The sequence below is a fragment of the Camellia sinensis genome, chromosome 7 (assembly GCF_055761805.1).
Source record: "Camellia sinensis isolate YWXY chromosome 7, ASM5576180v1, whole genome shotgun sequence".
In the NCBI taxonomy this organism is placed as follows: Eukaryota; Viridiplantae; Streptophyta; class Magnoliopsida; order Ericales; family Theaceae; genus Camellia; species Camellia sinensis.
In genome coordinates, this window is record NC_138967.1 from 122,102,188 (window position 1) to 122,120,866 (window position 18,679).

Consider the following 18,679-nt stretch of genomic DNA (forward strand, 5'->3'; position numbering starts at 1 on the left):
CTTTAGAAGAGTACATGAAATCCCCTCCTACAAAATAGTAATGTTACAACATCCTTAAACGCATACACCATGACAAAATCAAAATGAAATCACAATATGGGCAAGAATATAAACTCTATACATAATATATCAAAAACATATATCATACTAAAAATATAAAGGACTAAATGGTTTAAGAAAAAACACTAAGAACTAATTAGAGTAACATTTATCAAAATGAGATTTATAAATAATTTTTTCAAAAACATATGAATAACAAACTTAAAATTATTTTTAAAAAGTCTATAACCGAACAATAATATGTGCAATTTTAGGAGTTGTTTGGGATGTCCTAAATAAGTGTACTTTTTGACTTTTTGGATTAAAAAGTTAAGAAAAAAATATATGGTTGTTTGAGTTAACTTTTTGACTTTTATGAGAAAATGTGTATTAAAAAATTATATAAATTAGTGTGTAGGAAAAAATTAAGATGAGAAGTTATGCAGCCATACTTTTTGATTTGTGAGAAATAATAATAACTTTTTAACTTTTTAAATAACTTTTTGACTTTTTAACTTTTTAACTTTTTAAACACATGCCAAACTTAACGTTAATGACTTGTTGATTTTGCTAAAGAACCTTGCTTCCGACCCCTAATGGGAGTCCGACCCCAATGACATGGCAACATGCTATTCACTGAAAACAAAAAAAAAAAATAATAATAATATTTTTTCAACCAATCCCGACTCCACACACGACCCAACACCCCCACCCATGGGGTCGGAAGCTTTATTCTTTTGCTAAATAAGACGGACACGGGGCCCCTGCTGTGTAATGTCCCTGCTGTGCCTGCTGTATGCCTCAAAACGACACCGTTTTGTCACTTCTTTTTTTTTTTTTTTTAATTTATATGTAATGGTTTCTGCCGCCGTTTCTATAGACTTACAAAAGTTAGTTTTATTTATTTTTTTTTTACACTCCAGGCAAAGGTGTCTGTTGTGTTAGTCTATTTATTTATTTATTTATTTCATATAAAGATTAATTTTAAAATTAAAATCAAACAAATAATACATGCTTTGATTTTTTCAAAACTGGCTTAAATGCATCAAAAGTAAAATTGAAAGGGAAGAAAATTGTAATTAAACAAATCAATTTATCAAACCATAAGCAAAAAAAATTGTAACTTAAAAAAAAAAAGAAGTTGTATCCACAAAAAAAAAAAACAAAAAAAAAAAACAACTTAAGGCCAAAATATATTCAATTCACATCCAACATCTGCATAAAAAAATAATAATAATAATAATAAATTTTAAGACATTCGAACTTCAAAATCTCCTGTCAAACATCCAAAAAACTTATAGTCAATTCACATCCAACATCTGTATAAAAATAATAATAATTCTGAGGCATACAAACTTCAAAATCTCCAGCCAAATATCCAAAAATCCTTTTCAACCACTCTAAATCATTCAAACAAAATTCTAAAAATCTTCAATTTCAATTCTCAAAACAAAAACTACAAAGTAGATCTCCATGTCAATTTTGTGGAGGCGGTTGGGAATAAATAGAAAAATCAAAAGAACTCTCATTTCTAAATTCGGTCTCCATTGGATTGTGCCCCGCTAGATGAAGTGATATTCCCTATAAAAAATAAAAAAAAAGAAAAAAAAAAGAAAAGAAAATTCATTAGAATAAATTTTATGGACTAAATTACATTAAAAACATATATATATATATATATATATATATATATATTACTTACTTGAGAACTTTGTGGACTATGTGATGCTTCAAAAAGCAGAGGTTGTGATTGTGGATACCTTGGTGAGTATGAATTAGTATCACATGTGAGAAGATTATACCCATAATTTATCAATTGTGGCCAATAGAGACTCCCAACATCCTATATTTCATTAAACATCATGAAATGTAAATACACTAATACAACGTAGTCTAAAAAATAAACAAATAACATAAAACAAGAGCTAACCTGTGGTTGGCTTAAAGATGAATTTTGAACATTTGTGATATTGCTTGATTGACCAATAGTCTAAATAAGTTGTAAAATTTATCAATACATTACACAATTTATATAAAAAAAAATAAAATAATAAATAAATAACATAAAACAATAGCTAACCTGTGGTTGGCTTAAAGCTGAATTTTGAACATTTGTAGCGTTGCTTGATTGACCAATAGTCTAAAGAAGTTCAAAAAGTTATCAATACTTTACACAATTTATAAAAATAAATGCATATCATTTGAAATTTCAAAAGTACGTAAGTAATACCTTACTAAGGCGGGTTGGTTGTGAAATAACTTTTGTCTTCTTATTCATCATCTCATGCCAAGGTTTCAATCTACCCCTCCCTTTGTGTCCAACATCTTTCTTCTTTATGCCCTTAACTTGTGCAAAGTTGGGGTCATCCGCATCTAATTCTTTGGTACCAAAATTTCCAACTCCCTTCATCATATTATTTACTTTTACACACAATTCCTTAATCCCTTCATCAACCAATTGATAGGAAGGTTTGTGCATAGATGCTTGAGTTGCTAGTTTCACCATTCTTGGACAAAGATCTCTATAACGTGCTAATATCAACAATTTCGGATCATCCTCATCTACTACAACATTTTTCTCTTCAATTTCACAATCTTTTGCATCCAATCTCCATCGGCCTAATATATACCTTTCGGGAATTTCCATAACATTCATTCTATCAAGTGCTTTGATTGCATGACTACACAAAATTCCGAAGTTCTCAAATTTCTTACAAGTACAATGTATTTCTCGACAGCTTTTTTCTCCTCTTAGCCCAGTAACTTCCACCCTACCCTCCACAATATACTCTTCATCATTACCATACAAGCCAATCACGTACTTAACTTCTCCTTCTAACTCATGGAATTGCTTCACTTGACAACAAAGGGATGTATCCAACTCATAATGAAATAAATCAAAGATAGGAGGGGTGCACAAACTCGCAACCTGGATTAAAATGGGAGACTTTTTTAATTTCATTCTTGGCAACTTTTGTCTAGAATCATATATTGCAGAAATTTCCTCATACCGCTTATCTACAACAATCCGATTAAAATGAGTAAAGAATTGAACAATGTTATGATCACCTTTCAAATATCTCCTTAATGTTCCATTTAGGCTTTCACTAAGTTGTGTGCTTCGCATTCCTCCAGTAAATACCCACTTCATATACACATGCGCCCATTGCTCTCTTTTTCTCCAAGTTCTTTTCATCCACTCATTCTCTTGCAAGTTGTATTTATCAATCAAAGAATTCCAAGCTTCAATTAATTCATGCTCATTCTCATAGTCATAAATGCAAGCCTTTAAATCGCTACTAAATTTTGAACCACTCTTGAACAAGTAACCTAAATGCTTTAAAGCATTTTGCATTAGGTGAAAAGTGCACAACCCATGAAAAACCTCAGGCATGATTTGTGAAATTGCCTTAGCCATTGCTTGATCTTGGTCTGTAAAAAAACTAATAGGCTTTTGTCCTGACATTGCATCCAAAAAAGTTTCAAATAACCATTCAAATGACTCTGTAGTTTCATCATACAATAATGTTGCACCAAAAATCACTGTCATTCTAAAGTGGTTAAAGCCAGAAAATAAAGCAAGTGGACGGTACTCCTTATTTGTTCTAAAAGTTGTGTCGAATGACACCGCATCACCGAAAAGCCCATAATCTGTTATCATCTGATGATCAGCCCAAAAAATATTAGTAATCATCTCATCTACATCCAACTGAATGGCATAGTAAAAATATGGATTTTCTGCTACTTGCTGCTGGAAATATCTTAACAAACTCCCTGCTTCACCATACTGCAAGTTTTGCTGTCTTTTGCCACGTAAGTAGGTTTTCTGATCCTCCCGTGTGAACCCTACAAATTCCTTCCCTCCTGCTATAGCACTAATAAGATCATGTGAAGCCTTAAGAGATATTCCAGTCTGATCAGCTATATCAATATTTATACCCTGAGCATCACATACCTTTCTCTGAGATGGCATCAAATGAGTACATTGAGGAAGATGCAAAGGGTGGTTGTGGTTGCTATCAAACTTTGACACAATCCACTTCGACAAGTCCCGCTTAAAAGATATATGCATGAATGCATTACAATTTGTTCTTGTCTCACTTCGAGGATTTTTTATCATCGTATACCGTTTATCTTTTTCCCTCTCTCCCTCCTTACAACAAACAAACTTTCTACTAGTCATAACACCATCTTTCTTGCTTTTGTTACAATAATCTCTTCTAATACTAAACCCCACAATTCTTCCGTATTCATTATAAAATTCATATGCAGCTTCTTCCGATGGAAACTCCATACCAAGATATGGTGATTTATCCTTGGCCAACTCTCTCATTTCTTCGATGCATCCCTCAAGTCCACCATCATCCATTATACCATCCTCCATTTCAACACTAACAAATATGAAAAAAAAAAAATTAAACAAAACAAGAATCTGAGCAAAAAAGTTATTAATTAATTTTAAATGCTAAGTAATTAAACAATTCAATGAAATCTAATAAATCAATTAATAATGTAAATTAATTAAAAGGATAGGGGAGAGGAAAAAAAGATGTGTAATTTGTATAGTAATATTGGAAATTTAGGGTTGGTTTGGGATGTTCTAAAAAAGTACATTTTTTGACTTATTGGCTTATATGGGTTGGGTTTGATGTGATGGGTTAGAGAGGTGATGTGATTTAAATAAGATGATGTGACTTAAATAAGATAGTGACTTTTTGACTTTTTGTATTATTTAGGTCATGCCAAACTTGGCCTTATTTTGTTTAAGTAGATTATAATATACAATTACAAAATTATATTAGAATTAGTATATTATATAATATAGGGAATCTTTTGGCAGACACACTTAAAGATGTGAATCATATGCCCTCTTATTATATAAATTTTTGATATATGTTTCGTATTTTTGTCACAAATGTTATGTCATTTTTTATTGAGTTATAACAATTTATGATTAAAAAATTAAATTTGCATTATGTAGTATGGTATAGATTTTTTTGTTGAAACTTTTTTAAGACCATAAAATGCATAATATTATTACAAAAATACATAACATTGTTATAAAAATGTATAATATTTCCACAAAAATGCATAACATTGCTATAAAAAAAATTATGAATTACAAATTATCGTAACTCCTTAAAAAAATTATATAATATTTGTACAAAAATACATAATATGTACAAAACAAATTACATAACAAAGAAATTTTCTTATAATATATAATTGTGTTTCTCAATCTATTTACAGAAAACAAATCAAACCATTATACTTGTTGAATCCACTAACACACTACACAAAATAAAATATAAAACATATATACATATAATATATATAGATATAGATATAGATATACATACCAGTTTGTTGAACAATAATGATCTGTAAATCCGGCAGAAGGATGGTGAAGCAAAGACAGAGAATACTATCCACTCTGTTTGAGAGAAGACAAAAATGAATAAAAAACAAAATAAAAAAAATAAAACTAATTTTTCTACTCCAAACACAGCAGGGTCTTTTCGCTGCGTCGTATGGGTATCCTACTAAAGAACAAAACCCTTACATAAAAAAAAAAAAAAAAAAAAAAAAAAAAAAAAAACAAAACAAAACAAAACGGTGCCATTTTGAGGCACACAGCAGGCACGGCAGGGACTTTACACGGCAGGGGCCCCGTGTCCAAATAGGACGGCTTATAAAATGAAAGTACGAATCAATCTACACGCACGTTACATCGGCAAAGATAGATAAGTTGAAAACTCAAGAAAGATTCGCAAGACTCAAACAAACACACACAGAGTTGATCGTATGAATCGATCGACTCTGGCCCTCATCCTTGTCAACTCGCCCGAGTCACGCCTCTTTATCACACACCTCCGTCTCAATCCAACGGTCAGATCTCTCGCCGGTGTCTCCACCACCACCAAGCCCTCACGCAGACAATTCTCAATCGCTAACAACAACAAACGAACCGCCTCCTTCGCCGCCGGACGTCGGAAACCTAACTTACTCTCGACGGCCATGGACGCGCCACCGCCGGCCGGGGATGACTTTGTGAGCATCGACGGCCCTGAATCTCCTGTGCGCCAAGACCCTAGCCTTGTTGATATTGAAAACCTAGTTCAAAGCATTTCGTCTGTGGATGAAGATAGAGGCGAAGATGTGGATGCGGGTGTCGGAGATGGAGGTGATCAGAGGCCGGTGCTGCCGGAGGAGCTTTCGCGGAGTGTGATGACGCTTTCTTGTGAATCGTCAGCGGAGGGGGGGATTTGCGATGTTTATTTGGTTGGAACCGCTCACGTTTCTCAGGTACTTGTATTGATTTTCAATTCTTGGTTCTTTTTTGTTTGGCTGCCAAAAAAATTGACTTCTCTTATCTTTTGGTGTTGAAATCTTGTTGGAGAATTGGGGAAATTGATTACTGTTGTGCGGATAATTGTTTAAAGATCAGTTGATTGGAGGTTTGTGTTACATTTTTACGTAACCACACAAGCACAGAATGTGCGCACTCGCTCACACACAAAGGTCATCACATGAAGGTTAACAATGCAATTTTTTTGAATTAAATTGAGGTTTGAGTTTGTGCATTGTCAAGAAATTACTTGAACAATGGAATTTAGAAGCAACTGAGTTTTGTTTATGAAAATGCTGTCAATTACAATTTTTGAAAATTTTGTACTATGTTTTTTTATGTTGGGAAGAAATAGTGCTGGGAGTGAAAATGAATACCTTTGAGGCTTCCCTTTTTCATATTTTTAGATTTTTAGATTTAGATTGTTCTCAATGATCTTAAATTTGTTGTTGTTATCCTGTGGGGATTTGCTGTTGTTGACCATTGATATTGCGGAGCAATTTGTGATATCCAATAGGAGTGGCACTATATTTTACACAACATCATACAATGAGTTACGGTTCCCTGAAATTCAGTCATTATTATGTTCATTCAGGTCTCAGATGTCCAGACATTCACCAGTGCTCATTTACAAAGTTACCAAAAAGCGCTCGCATCTTAGTGATTTGCACATTGGCAGGCATGTCTTATAGTATGTTTCATTTTGTTCCAAAGTGCTAAATTTAGCGATCCAAAGAATTGTTCTTGATTTCTTCCATAATTTTCCCATTTTTTGGTTTCTAATAAAATAAAACAAAAAATTACAAATAAAAATAAAAAAGAATGGAGGGCTTTTATAGGAGCTAATGAAAGGTTAGGGCAACAGTAAAAATAAAGTCACAATACATGTAAACATAAAGCAAAAATGTATTTCTACTATGCATCTACAGGGATGTGCAACTCTCTCAATAAGTCAACAAAATCAAGTATGGACAAAGGAAAAGTCTCCCTAAGCCAAAAAATACAAGGAAATAAAAATAATGCCTTTGAAAGACAAAATAATCCTCTCACAATTATCAAAAACACCTTTGTTTTCTCTCATTCCACAAGCACCATATGAGGCAAAGAGGAATAACCTCCCACACTCTACAAAAACTACCTCTGGACAACCTCTCCTTCAAAAGGCAAACAAATGCTGAACTGAATAGGGCATCATAAATAACAATGGCGTAAAAAGATAGTTGTCACTTCCCACCTCACTCTTGCACATGTAGCACCAATCCATCAAAAATTTTCCCCCTTCTCCACAGATTATCAATTGTCAAAATAACTTCTTGTGCAATTGTCCAAGTAAAGAAGACCACGTTAAAAGGAGTTCTAGAACACCATAAGGTCTAGAACTTTTGGCTGGTGCAGATATTTTCTGTCTTGAAATTATGCTGTTTGGTGGGGCAACAAGGGGTGCACTTGGTCAAATTTTCAGCAAAGCACATAGAAATTAGGTGCAGAAAAGCTGAAAAATGCTAAGCTTGTTTGTCTTCTGGCCCAAAAACTAGGTTGATTCAAATGAGCCTGTCCATTTTTGAATACATGACGAACGCTAGTTGTTTGCAGATTGCTTTTCAACACTGGTTTCAGGAATTGGATATTATCTACAATATATAGTGGTTTTCATGTTGAATATATAAATTCTGAAAAAAAGGCTTTCCTATTCTTCGATTTTTCTTCTATATATATTTGCTTTAAAAGCATCAATTTTTTGTTGTTCATCCTGACTCTTCATTGATTTAATCCCATTCTGTTCTCCAAGTTATGAGGAAGAAAAACGAAGAACTAACACTAAGAGCTATTAAAGGATCTACTGATCTTTGTGTATGTGGTTTCAGGAATCATGCCAAGAAGTTCAAGCTGTAATCAGTTTTCTAAAACCACAGGTGCTTTCCTTTTAGAAACTCAGTAAACTTGATAATGGGCAGATCATTGAGCAGGTTGATTGTCTGCTTCATATGGCTCACTACAGCAGTCATCTTCAATCTTTTTATGGAGACATTAAATAAGTGTGAATGTTTTGACTACAGGCTGTTTTCTTGGAACTATGCTCAAGTCGTGTGCCTGTACTTACTCTTCAGAATTTAAAGGTCTGTGTCGGTTTCTTGTGTATATTAGTTCAATCCTCTTTTGGTTTGTTTTTCCCATGATTAACTTTTAGATGATCATCTCTGGGCAAGCTTGCTTTGCAAAGGATGGTAATATGTCATTTTCCTCCTCCCCTTATCTTAGTACATAGCTATCTTTTGTTGAAATTCAATATGGGAGATTTAACGAGGTATTTTATTAACTATTTATAAGCGTTACCATGTTGTGTTTTGGAAGAGTAGAAAATATTCAAATGTTTTAGATCAAGCATATATGAGCTCATTTGTTGACATTAATGGCCCATTCATGAAAGGTGGGTCTGGATTTTTTTCTTTGTTTGCTTCTTTTTGTTTTGTTTTTTTCCCAATCCCATTTAGTAGATTCTAAGATATCATTTTGGGGGCCATATTATGTGGAAGCTTGTTGATCTTCTTTGAGCATGCCTACTTTGTCCTTGAAGTCTGTTGCTTTTGAATTTTGTATATCTTGAATATATATGACTTGAAGGTCCTGACACTCTTGTACCCAGCATGCCCCTGTATGTTAGATCTGTGCAGTGGAAAATGGTTTTTCTCTTCAGCATACCTTTTATTTAGTCTTCACACCAACCACAAAGGAAGGGATCAAAATTAGCTTCTTTAAGAATCTAAGCAGGAGACCATTGTTATTTAGATGAAGTTTGTGTTGTCCAAAATGTAGAGAACTTGATCATTTGATAATTTATGGTGGAAAATGTATTGATTAGAAAGAAACAACACTGGATTGGCTAGAGATCAAGCTGGGCATGCCTCTCGCTTCATAGGTTCCCCATACCATTACCAAATTGATTCAAAATCACAGAGAATTTATCTTGTTCTGCTTTGACTTAGATCTAAGAGAGCCGATATCTGAAAAATGCAATTTTAAGACTGTACAGATCTCGTTGTCTTCAAAGTTTTTAGATTCTTCTCCTCAGGTGCATTAGAAAAGAAAAAAAGTATTGCTTTTGAAGCTTGTGAAAAGGGACGATTACAGACCTTCAACTACTATCCTTTCGAAATTATCTGCTGATCCCTGCAACACCCAACTTAATCCAAGAATAGAGGCATTTAATACAAGAGAAGTCACCAAACAGCTAATGAGATATTGTACATACAACGTGTCTAGAATTATCCACGTACTAGTAATCGATGGATGGTCACTGGCAAGCAAATCCACCCGGAGGTGTCAGAATGCTCATTATCCTCGATTTGAAACATGTTTGGCAGTTACTGAATTTAGTACAATATTTGACCCAACTATAGTTGAATGGACAGAAGAAAACTTGATAACAAGCTTGTAGGATCAAAAGCAATTCTAATGTTAAAACAGGTTAACTGCTACCCTGTTGTATCTTCACTCTGGACTGGGTCAAACAATTTAAGCTATGAACTGGTGGAAAACTATGACCTAGTAATTTATTTTCCACTACTTTTTTTTAATTATCTCCCTGTGTTTTTATGTTTTTATGTATTTATTTATTTTCATTTTTTAGCATTTTATGTGATGGGCCTATTAAATGCATACATAATACATTTCCCTTATGTATGCCCATGAGCAACTATCTATCTATCTATCTATCTAATTAAGCTATAAGAGAAAGTGCCCTGGCAACCTTTTTATTTTAGGAATTTGAAATGTAATTTTGCCTAGGTCAACTTTTTTAGGGAAAAAATAAATAAATAAATAAAATTGATTGAATATGTAAGATGTTTGAAGCATATGGGTAAAGGAGGCTTGGTTCCATACCCAATAAAAGTGTTATGGCGTGTGACTTATAATTTAGCCAAGAAAAGTTGGTTTGAGGTTCATGAAAACTGCATAATGTTTTTAGGTTTGAGAATCAATTCCCCCCACCGCCAAAAAAAAAAAAAAAATGGAAGTTTGAAAAGCGAAATCCCCACGCAACCTTAGTTTGGGTTCTTTATCCATAATTAAATCCTCCTAACATCTAATATTTCACCTGGCACTAAGCAATTTCGAAGTTGGGGCATTGTTGGGTTGCATTCCTTGAAATGTCCTTTTGATATCATTTATATCCTTTGTCTTGCAACAATTTATATTTCACCTGGCATTTAGCAATTTTCAAGTTGGGGCATTGTTGGGTTGCATTCCTTGAAATGTCCTTTTGATATCCTTTGCTTGTTTTAAGAGTGACAATCATTTATATCCTTGTCTTGCAACAATTTATGTTATTACCTTTCAACAAGTTACATTCTGTTTGCCTTATATATCATACTCAGCATGATAGCATGAGAGAACAAGTCAAATGTTATTAATTATCACCTCATTGACACAAACCAGAAATAGTGATACTGAACAGGTGTTTTATGTGTGAGAATGATTCCAACTTTTGGACCCCCTTAAATTCCACTAACTTTTTTCACCCTCAATCCATTGCCTTATTATCATTGATGATTTTGGCCAGCGATGCTTTATGAGATAGAATGTTGGGCTACTAAGAAACAACACTTGCATAAAATGAGGGATTAGCTAAGATGGGTATGCTTAGATGGATGTGTGATAAGATTAAGAAAGACAAAATTAGAAATGAATATATTTTAGAAATAGTGGGTGTAGCACTAATTGAATAAGTTGAGAGAGAATAGGCTTGGTAATGTACAACAAAGACTTGAAGATGCAACAGTCAAGAAAAGTGATATGATTATTGTAAATGGCAATGTTAGGGGGAGGGAAAGACCTAAATTGACATGGGATGGGATATATTGAAAAATTATATGAATTTGTTTAATTTAACTGAGTGACAAAGCAGAATAACAAAAAGTGATTCATTTAGCCAGCCCACATGATTGGGACACCGGGTTTAGTTTGGTTTGGTTTTGTTTTGTTTTGTTTGTTGTCATAATTTTGCTCAGGCATGCCTACAATTTTGCTTGATTTGCTTTTCTCTTGGGCATATTGAAGTTTTTCACTGAGAAGGTGTAGGACCATTGTGATGTCTTATATGGCACTTGGAAAGAAAGAAACAATTATATTTTACGAGGCATGGAAGTCTATTTAGAAGTGGTTCATATTTTCTGTTCAGTTTCTTTTTCGGGTTGTATGTCAACAATTTTGCCAATTTTACTTGGATTTCGTTAGAGGGCATTGGAGTTGACATATGGTAATACTTGTATTGTAGGTCTTTAGTACAGATTGTCTCTACCTTGTTTTGTTCATTTGCAATATGCATCTCTTGTTTGTGTAAAAATATGTCAAAAAAATTTTCATTTAGTTTTGTATTTATAAGCATGGTATTTGAACCCGTTTCCTATGTACATCTCTGTGTTTGTCAGAAATTTTGTTGTCAAGCCATTACATTTTGAACTGTCTTTTTAACTTGGTCTATCAGCTGCATGTTTTTTGACTGGTTGCTACAATCTTTTTATTGACTTAAAAGTAATTTATTATCTATATCTGCATAATACTTCTCATCTTTAATAGTCATTTCTCTAAATTTTACTTGCACTAGTACTCATCTTTTAGTTTATCACCAGGTACCAACCATGGCGGAAATGTTGGATCTGTGGAAGAAACAGCACAATATCTTTGGAATACTCTACAGCTGGTTTCTTGCCAAGGCATGATCATTATAACCCTCCAGTTTCTATATAAATTGCTGCAGAAGTTTTACATTTTTCACCCTCTTCAGTTTAGCTACACTAGTGTAGTACTATATTCATCTTTGGTACTCTCATCCTAATCTTTTCACCATTTGTATGTAATTTATTTATTTATTATTTTGTTAGGTTGCTAGTAAGCTAGAGGTTTTACCTGGTTCCGAGTTTCGTGTGGCATTTGAAGAAGCATCAAAGTATGGTGGCAAGGTGATACTTGGTGATCGTCCGATACAGGTAAGTTACTTTCCTCTTTAAATTTTGTTTAGCTTGTGTTCTCCAGAATTCAAGTTATCCCTACAACCTAAGTAGCATAGACGCAGATTGCAACATGACATGGACACTACACAAACACACCGACATGACAATTTTCGAAAAATGCAGAACACAATTCACTGGGACACATGTCAAAAGTTTATTATATGTCAACTATATGAATAGTTATTCAAATTAATTAAATAAAGAAGTCACATGACGCTAACTAAACTTAAAAAGCCATATATTTTATGTCTTAAACATCAAGATATCGGTTACGTAACAGTTGCATTTAAAGAATGCAGAACAATTGTAGAAGATTGAAACAAACATGATGTATTCATTTTATAAATATTTCCAAACATATTTAGAGTGCACAAATTGCATTATGAAGAATGCGAAGCATTGTTACTTTGAAGAGATTCATCACATTGGTTGTGCTTTGGAGAGGTCAAGAAGTGTTGCCAAAGTGTCTGATATTTTGAATTTAAAATTTTAAATAAGACAAGTTGAAAAAGGCAGACTCACTTTTAGGAGGGTCCGTAAAGTATTTTTTCTGACATGGGTATCTAACACTACACGTCTTCTCCATAAAAGTGTCTGTGCTTCTTAGCCCACAACCTTCAAATTCAACTGTACCCACTTCCTGCCCTTCCTACACTATCTGCCAGTAAGTATTTATGGGTTTTGAAAATCCTATTACTTTTGCAGAGATATCAGAATTGGTTGTACTTGCAAAACATCACTTATTGCATCCTTCTTTCAAAGAGAATTCTCCTTGAGAGAGAAGGGTGTGGGGTGTGGCCTGTGTTATCAGAAAACGCTAATACCCTATCGAAGTACGTATTTGTACACATGTTTTCGAAACATGGTACACTTTCATTCTAAAACGGTAAATTTAGTGATTCAAAGCGATTCCAAAAGTTTTTTCTAATATATTTTCTTAAATGTTACCTTAGAAGTGTGGAGAAGAATGATTCATGTAGTCGACTCCATTTGATGGGACTTAAGATTTAGTTTGGTTTGGTTTGGTTTGGTTTGGTTTGGTTTTTACCTTAGAAGGAAAAAAAATCAAATATAATGAAGTAAATTTAAGATGGCTTAAGTTTTGACAAGACAAAAATATCAAAAATGAATATATATATATTTATTGGATACCTAATAGTTAGGAGAAAATTACTCTAGAAATACCTTATATTCTTAAGTGTAATATATATAAGCCTACCCTTATCATATCACATTTTAGAGCATGTCACATATCGCGAGTTCTTGTTCTACGTATCGAAACGATCCACGTTCTACCTTCTACGTAACATAGGGTGTGGGTGTGGAATCTGATCCATGCATTATCCCTGATTTTTGGTTCCATTGAGCAATAGTATTTGCGAATCTCTAACAATGGCCACCAACAAATTCTGTCAAGCATATATTTCTGTCTGGTCTCTTCCAGAATTAGCTTCTTTTGCTTTTTTTGGGATCTGGGCCTTTACGAGTCTGTCTCCATAAGATACTTTTATCAATATCCAAATTTAGGGTTTTTCTTCTTTGAGTGTTGGAATTTCTATAATGGCAATTTTTTGGCAACTTCCAAAATTCATGTGCCAATAATTTGTACATGACTTGTATTGATTATTATTCTTGCCTATCTCTGATATTTTGTGAGTAATTTCTCCTGAGTCTCGTGTTTTTGAATGGCTGTCACTAAATTTTCATTGTAAACATACTGATTTGTGATCTTTGATTTTAACTGAACAGATAACTTTACGAAGGACATGGGCAAAGATGCCGCTTTGGCATAAGACAAAATTAATCTATTCCTTACTTTTCCAAGCATTATTTTTACCGAGCCCTGAAGATCTTACTAAAATGGTAAGCTTTCTTATCTTCACAACTTATTGCCACCAACTGGCGGTTTCTATCTGTAAATGTAATTGAAATTTGAATAAAGGAATTAGTATTATGTTACTTATTTCTGTGAGTTTAATTGGCTTTTACTTCAGCTGAAGGAAATGGATGATGTTGATATGTTGACTCTTGTGATTCAAGAGATGAGCAAGGAGTTCCCCACTCTAATGGAAACCCTTGTACATGAGCGAGATCTGTGAGTATCTCTTACTTCCATATTCCTATTATGCTGATTGTCACATATTTTTGGGATACTGTTTATATTAGTTTTCTCGCTGTTCTCTCATCTAGTTTTTAATTATTGATCTTTAAAAATAGAAGGATTCTGTTAAGGTCCCTCTGTTTTATACTTTTTTATGGCGGTGTGTAGTTTGCATAGAGAGGCACTCATCGGTAGGTAATACTTCTCACTTCAAATTGATGTGTTAGAAAAAGACCAACTAAAAAGAAAGCTTTATGTTGTTCACCCGGATATATTTCTTATGCTTCATCTAATTGGGTTCAATAGTGAATGTAAACATGTGAATGAAAGAGAAATCAACATACATGTGACATGACTACTTACACGCACTAACTTCCGTATATGTTATATGTAGAAAGTGAAATAATCATGAGATTCATGGCAGTCACCACATGCAAGAAGTGGATACTAGTAATTTGAAAAATGATGCTGCTAGCTTTAGAACTTCCTTGAAAAATAATTACTCCGAAGCTTACTGCAATATGCATCTGCCCTTGTGCATGGGGTCTGTCTCTTGTATATTTACTTTGTGTGTGTCCATAACTCCACTTCTTTTGATGTCTGCTGGACATATTAAACCGATAAGAACAGAAAAAAATGATCTTGGGCAAAAGGCCTAGGAAGGTTTATATAGTGGATATACCTTATTCGTAAGTTTCTCTACCCTTTTCGGTTATTGATTAATATCTTTAAGTTAATTGCATATTCAGGTATATGTCGTCCACATTATTAAGGGTTGCTAGTGAGCACAGTTCAGTTGTCGCAGTTATTGGAAAGGGGCATATGCAGGGAATTAAGAAGCATTGGAAGCAGCCAGTTGAGGTTAGAGATCTTCTTTTTTTTTTTTTTTCCCCCAAAGTAGAATTAATTAGCTGCATATTACTTGTAAAAGTATGCTGCAATGGGTTGGACATGCCAATTCACACCTTTTTGTAGATTGAAATACCAAAGGTGGCCAACTTTCTTTTAAATGTTACATTCCTTTTGAGATTGGTCTTGTTTCCTTTGCTTCCTTATTCCCTCAAGTCTGAAAGAGAAAACATGTTAAATGGTTTTGAATTAGATCTTCTGCCATGAATGAATATATCATGTTCCTGAATTCCTTCTTGATCGTGTTGCAGGTGAAGCATCTTCTAGGTGTAGATTTACCTTCACAGAAGCCGGCAATTTCTGCTGTGAAGATCCTCGCAACTCTCGGAGCTGCAGTTGCTGGAGTGGCCATAATTTCTGGCATTTATCTTTCAAACAAAAAATAGAGTCGTTTCCTTGAAGATGGTAAACTAGAAATTTTCTTTGACCAAATTTTGAAAGTCTGGTATAAAGTTGTGATTCTTACAAACAATCCATAAAATGATAAGGCCGTCTAGAGATAGTTCAATTTCTATCAATTGTACCCTCCTCTTGAGGATCCGTCATCATCAACTCTTTCTTTCTTCTAAAAAAATAAGTAATGACAAAATCTGACAAATTTATCAAGGATGCGCAGCAGCTCGGTGCTACAACTGAAATATTGAGGATCAATGTGAAGTATGAAATCAAAATTTTCTTTTTGCAATACAAATAGCCAGACACTATGGCTGAGGAATAGTCTAATGAAATCAAAAGAAAAATTCAATGCTAATTAAAATTTTGTTACTATAAGTGCCATTAATTGTATAATATTTGGTGTGTGGTAGTAAGTGAATTTCATTAGACTAGAGGGATGACACTGAAGTTCAATTCTAGTCGGGGATGCTGTGTGTGGCTATTATTTGGAGACTACTATCTAAACTATTAGATTGTGTTTGGATCATAGATTTAGGTAGGAATTTAAAAAGTAAAAAATGAAAAGGTGAGGGAAATGGAGAAAAAAATTATCTTATATTTCATTAATGTTTCCCTCTCTTTTAAGTTGTGTTTGGATCATGGATTTGGATAGAGATTTGAAAAGGGAAAGGGAAAGGGAAAGGGAAAAAGGAAAATGTGAGAAAAATTTCATTTATCATCTTCTGGCTTTAAAACTCGGAGAGGTCTAGGAGTTCTTCGTGTTCCGTGTGTTTAGTAAGTATATGCAAAGGAGTTGTGGGTGTTTGATATAAGTTTTGAAGTAGGTTTTTTTTTTGTTAAAAAAAAAAAAAAAAATTTCAGCTTGTTTGGTTTTGTTTTTCTGAAAACAGTTTTCAAAAAATTTTACTTTCTTATTTTTCGTATTTTTTTGTTTTTAATGAATTTTTTTAATATTTTAAATATTTTTTTTAAATTTTTAGATATACTTAACATAAATATATCTAAAAAGTAAAACACTTATGAAAAAAATATTTTAAAAATTCACTAAATACTAAAAATATAAAAAAAAATGAGAATTCAGTATATTTTTTTTTGTATTTTTATGTATTTATTAATTTTTTAAAATATTTTTTCACAAATTTTTTACTTTTTAGATACATCTAAGTAAGGTGCATCTAAAAAATTTTAAAAAATGTTTAAAATTTTAAAAATATTAACTAAAAACAAAAAAGCACAAAAAATAAAAAATTTAATTTTCAAAAATTTTAATCCAGAAAACTCAAACCAAACAAATTGAATATTTGTTTTAAAACAAAAATCACGTTGCATGGCTCGGCCAGATTTCTGGGTTAACTCCTTCAAAGAAACTCGTTTTTGTTGTTACATGATTAATGTGTGGATTTGGAAATGATAGTCCCTTGATGAAGAAAAAAAGAAGAGTAAGAACTTTTTTGTGGCTAATAAAACCTTCATTAGATAATAAGAAAAATACAAGCAATCCAAAGATAATGTTTGAACATAAATATTAAATACAAACCATGAAGAGAGAGCTTCCAGACAAATAAATGTCATGGGAAAAAAACAATTTCTGTGAGGGAGTCATCTGGACTTCTTAATTCATCTATGATGGAACATGACAACATGAAAGTAGATCAGATGGTAGATTCAGTGTTCCAGCACACTAATTCTGTATTTGGTTCAAGAATTTGAAAAGACAAAGGAAAAAGAACGGTAAAATATGAATAAAATATATTTATATTTTATATAATTTTACATATATTTTCTCCTTCTCTTTTTATATCTCTTGTCAAATCCTTAAATCAAACATGTCTGTCTCCAAGAAATATGACTTCTAAGTAGATAATGGCTTTCAAGGCAAAAGAATCTATTGGCTTGAGACAACGTAATACAAATTCACCCGTCACAGAACTATGAACGCAAGATCCAGAAATAAGGGTTTACAATGTTAATGGAATTGCATGTTGTTCAAATGAAATTCAAAAGAGATCGTATCATTGAAGATAATTGGAGTGGCCCTCATCTTTTTAAAGTCATACCCTTTTTGTTATGTGTGAAATTAAAATTCAGTGGTAACAAATAAAAAAGTTTACAGAATCATGAAAAAGTATAACATTTAATTATCAAAATTTATAAATTTTATCATTGATTTGTAATTTTTTTTCTAAAACTACACTGTGTTGTTATTTTCCCTTACCCTGTGTTTGTCGTACATTTTGGTGGGGCTTGCGGCTCTCCTTTGGTGCATTGGGCTTAGTAGCATTTGATCAAACCATTTAAATTTGGAAATATCAACAGATAAACAACGGGCTGAATGATGGGCTGAATGGTAATTTTTTCTAGGGGCATTTACCAGCCGGTCCCATGCAAATAAATTAATACCCACCAAGTCCTGCCCTATTTCAGTTTTCAATTTTACGCCTGAATGTCACACCACACGCGTGAATCAAAGAGCATATCACAAGGTCTACCCTGTGCACGTGAAACACACGCTCCTTCTCAAATGTTCTGATTTGGAAACTATTCTGAGGCGATTTGGAAACCATTCTTAGGCGATTTGCGATTTGGAAATCAAAACAAACGAAGAGATTTTCCCTGTATCTCCCATCGTTTCCAAAGAAATCACCTCTGTTTCGATCAATAATCTGATTCCGAACAGATTTTCAGCAAATCCTTCCCCGCTTCGATCTACATTCCCTGTTTCGTTCATCTTCAACAAACATGCGAATGAAATGTGAGTCGTATTCATCTTCCGTTCTTCTTTTATAACTATAATTAAGTAATATTGAACTTCATAATAATCACATCTTCATGTTCATTTGCTATACAATAACAGATTTGCTTATTTGTCCAATT

The 18,679-nt window shown here is 33.2% G+C and overlaps 2 protein-coding genes across 2 annotated transcripts; one reads left to right on the plus strand and one right to left on the minus strand.

The window, feature by feature from the left end:
• Nucleotides 1-1,236: 1,236 nt before the first annotated feature.
• LOC114321395 (protein FAR1-RELATED SEQUENCE 5-like) lies at nt 1,237-4,423 on the minus strand. The gene is made up of 5 exons (XM_082881064.1): nt 2,270-4,423; nt 2,120-2,179; nt 1,970-2,029; nt 1,742-1,882; nt 1,237-1,254 (listed from the first exon to the last, which is right to left on the minus strand). Exons 1-5 carry the CDS (start codon nt 4,421-4,423, stop codon nt 1,237-1,239), a joined length of 2,433 nt encoding a protein of 810 aa, XP_082737190.1.
• A 1,254-nt stretch (nt 4,424-5,677) lies between these two features.
• Nucleotides 5,678-16,015, plus strand: LOC114301097 (uncharacterized). Its single transcript, XM_028246011.2, has 9 exons — nt 5,678-6,345; nt 8,254-8,301; nt 8,446-8,505; nt 12,019-12,102; nt 12,271-12,375; nt 14,149-14,262; nt 14,394-14,494; nt 15,250-15,361; nt 15,661-16,015. Exons 1-9 carry the CDS (start codon nt 5,845-5,847, stop codon nt 15,793-15,795), a joined length of 1,260 nt encoding a protein of 419 aa, XP_028101812.2. The 5' UTR covers nt 5,678-5,844; the 3' UTR covers nt 15,796-16,015.
• The last annotated feature ends 2,664 nt before the right edge of the window (nt 16,016-18,679 follow it).

What these genes read in the sequence shown, in the direction of transcription:
- LOC114321395 (XM_082881064.1), bottom strand. Translation starts at nt 4,423, where the DNA reads ATGGAGGATGGTATAATGGATGATGGTGGACTTGAGGGATGCATCGAA. An exon ending in CAGCTTTAAGCCAACCACAG is followed by an intron (nt 2,030 to 2,119) that starts GTTAGCTATTGT and finishes CAACTTATTTAG; the next exon opens with ACTATTGGTCAATCAAGCAA. An exon ending in CATCTTTAAGCCAACCACAG is followed by an intron (nt 1,883 to 1,969) that starts GTTAGCTCTTGT and finishes AATGAAATATAG; the next exon opens with GATGTTGGGAGTCTCTATTG.
- LOC114301097 (XM_028246011.2), top strand. Translation starts at nt 5,845, where the DNA reads ATGAATCGATCGACTCTGGCCCTCATCCTTGTCAACTCGCCCGAGTCA. An exon ending in GAACCGCTCACGTTTCTCAG is followed by an intron (nt 6,346 to 8,253) that starts GTACTTGTATTG and finishes ATGTGGTTTCAG; the next exon opens with GAATCATGCCAAGAAGTTCA. An exon ending in CTTGTACATGAGCGAGATCT is followed by an intron (nt 14,495 to 15,249) that starts GTGAGTATCTCT and finishes TTGCATATTCAG; the next exon opens with GTATATGTCGTCCACATTAT.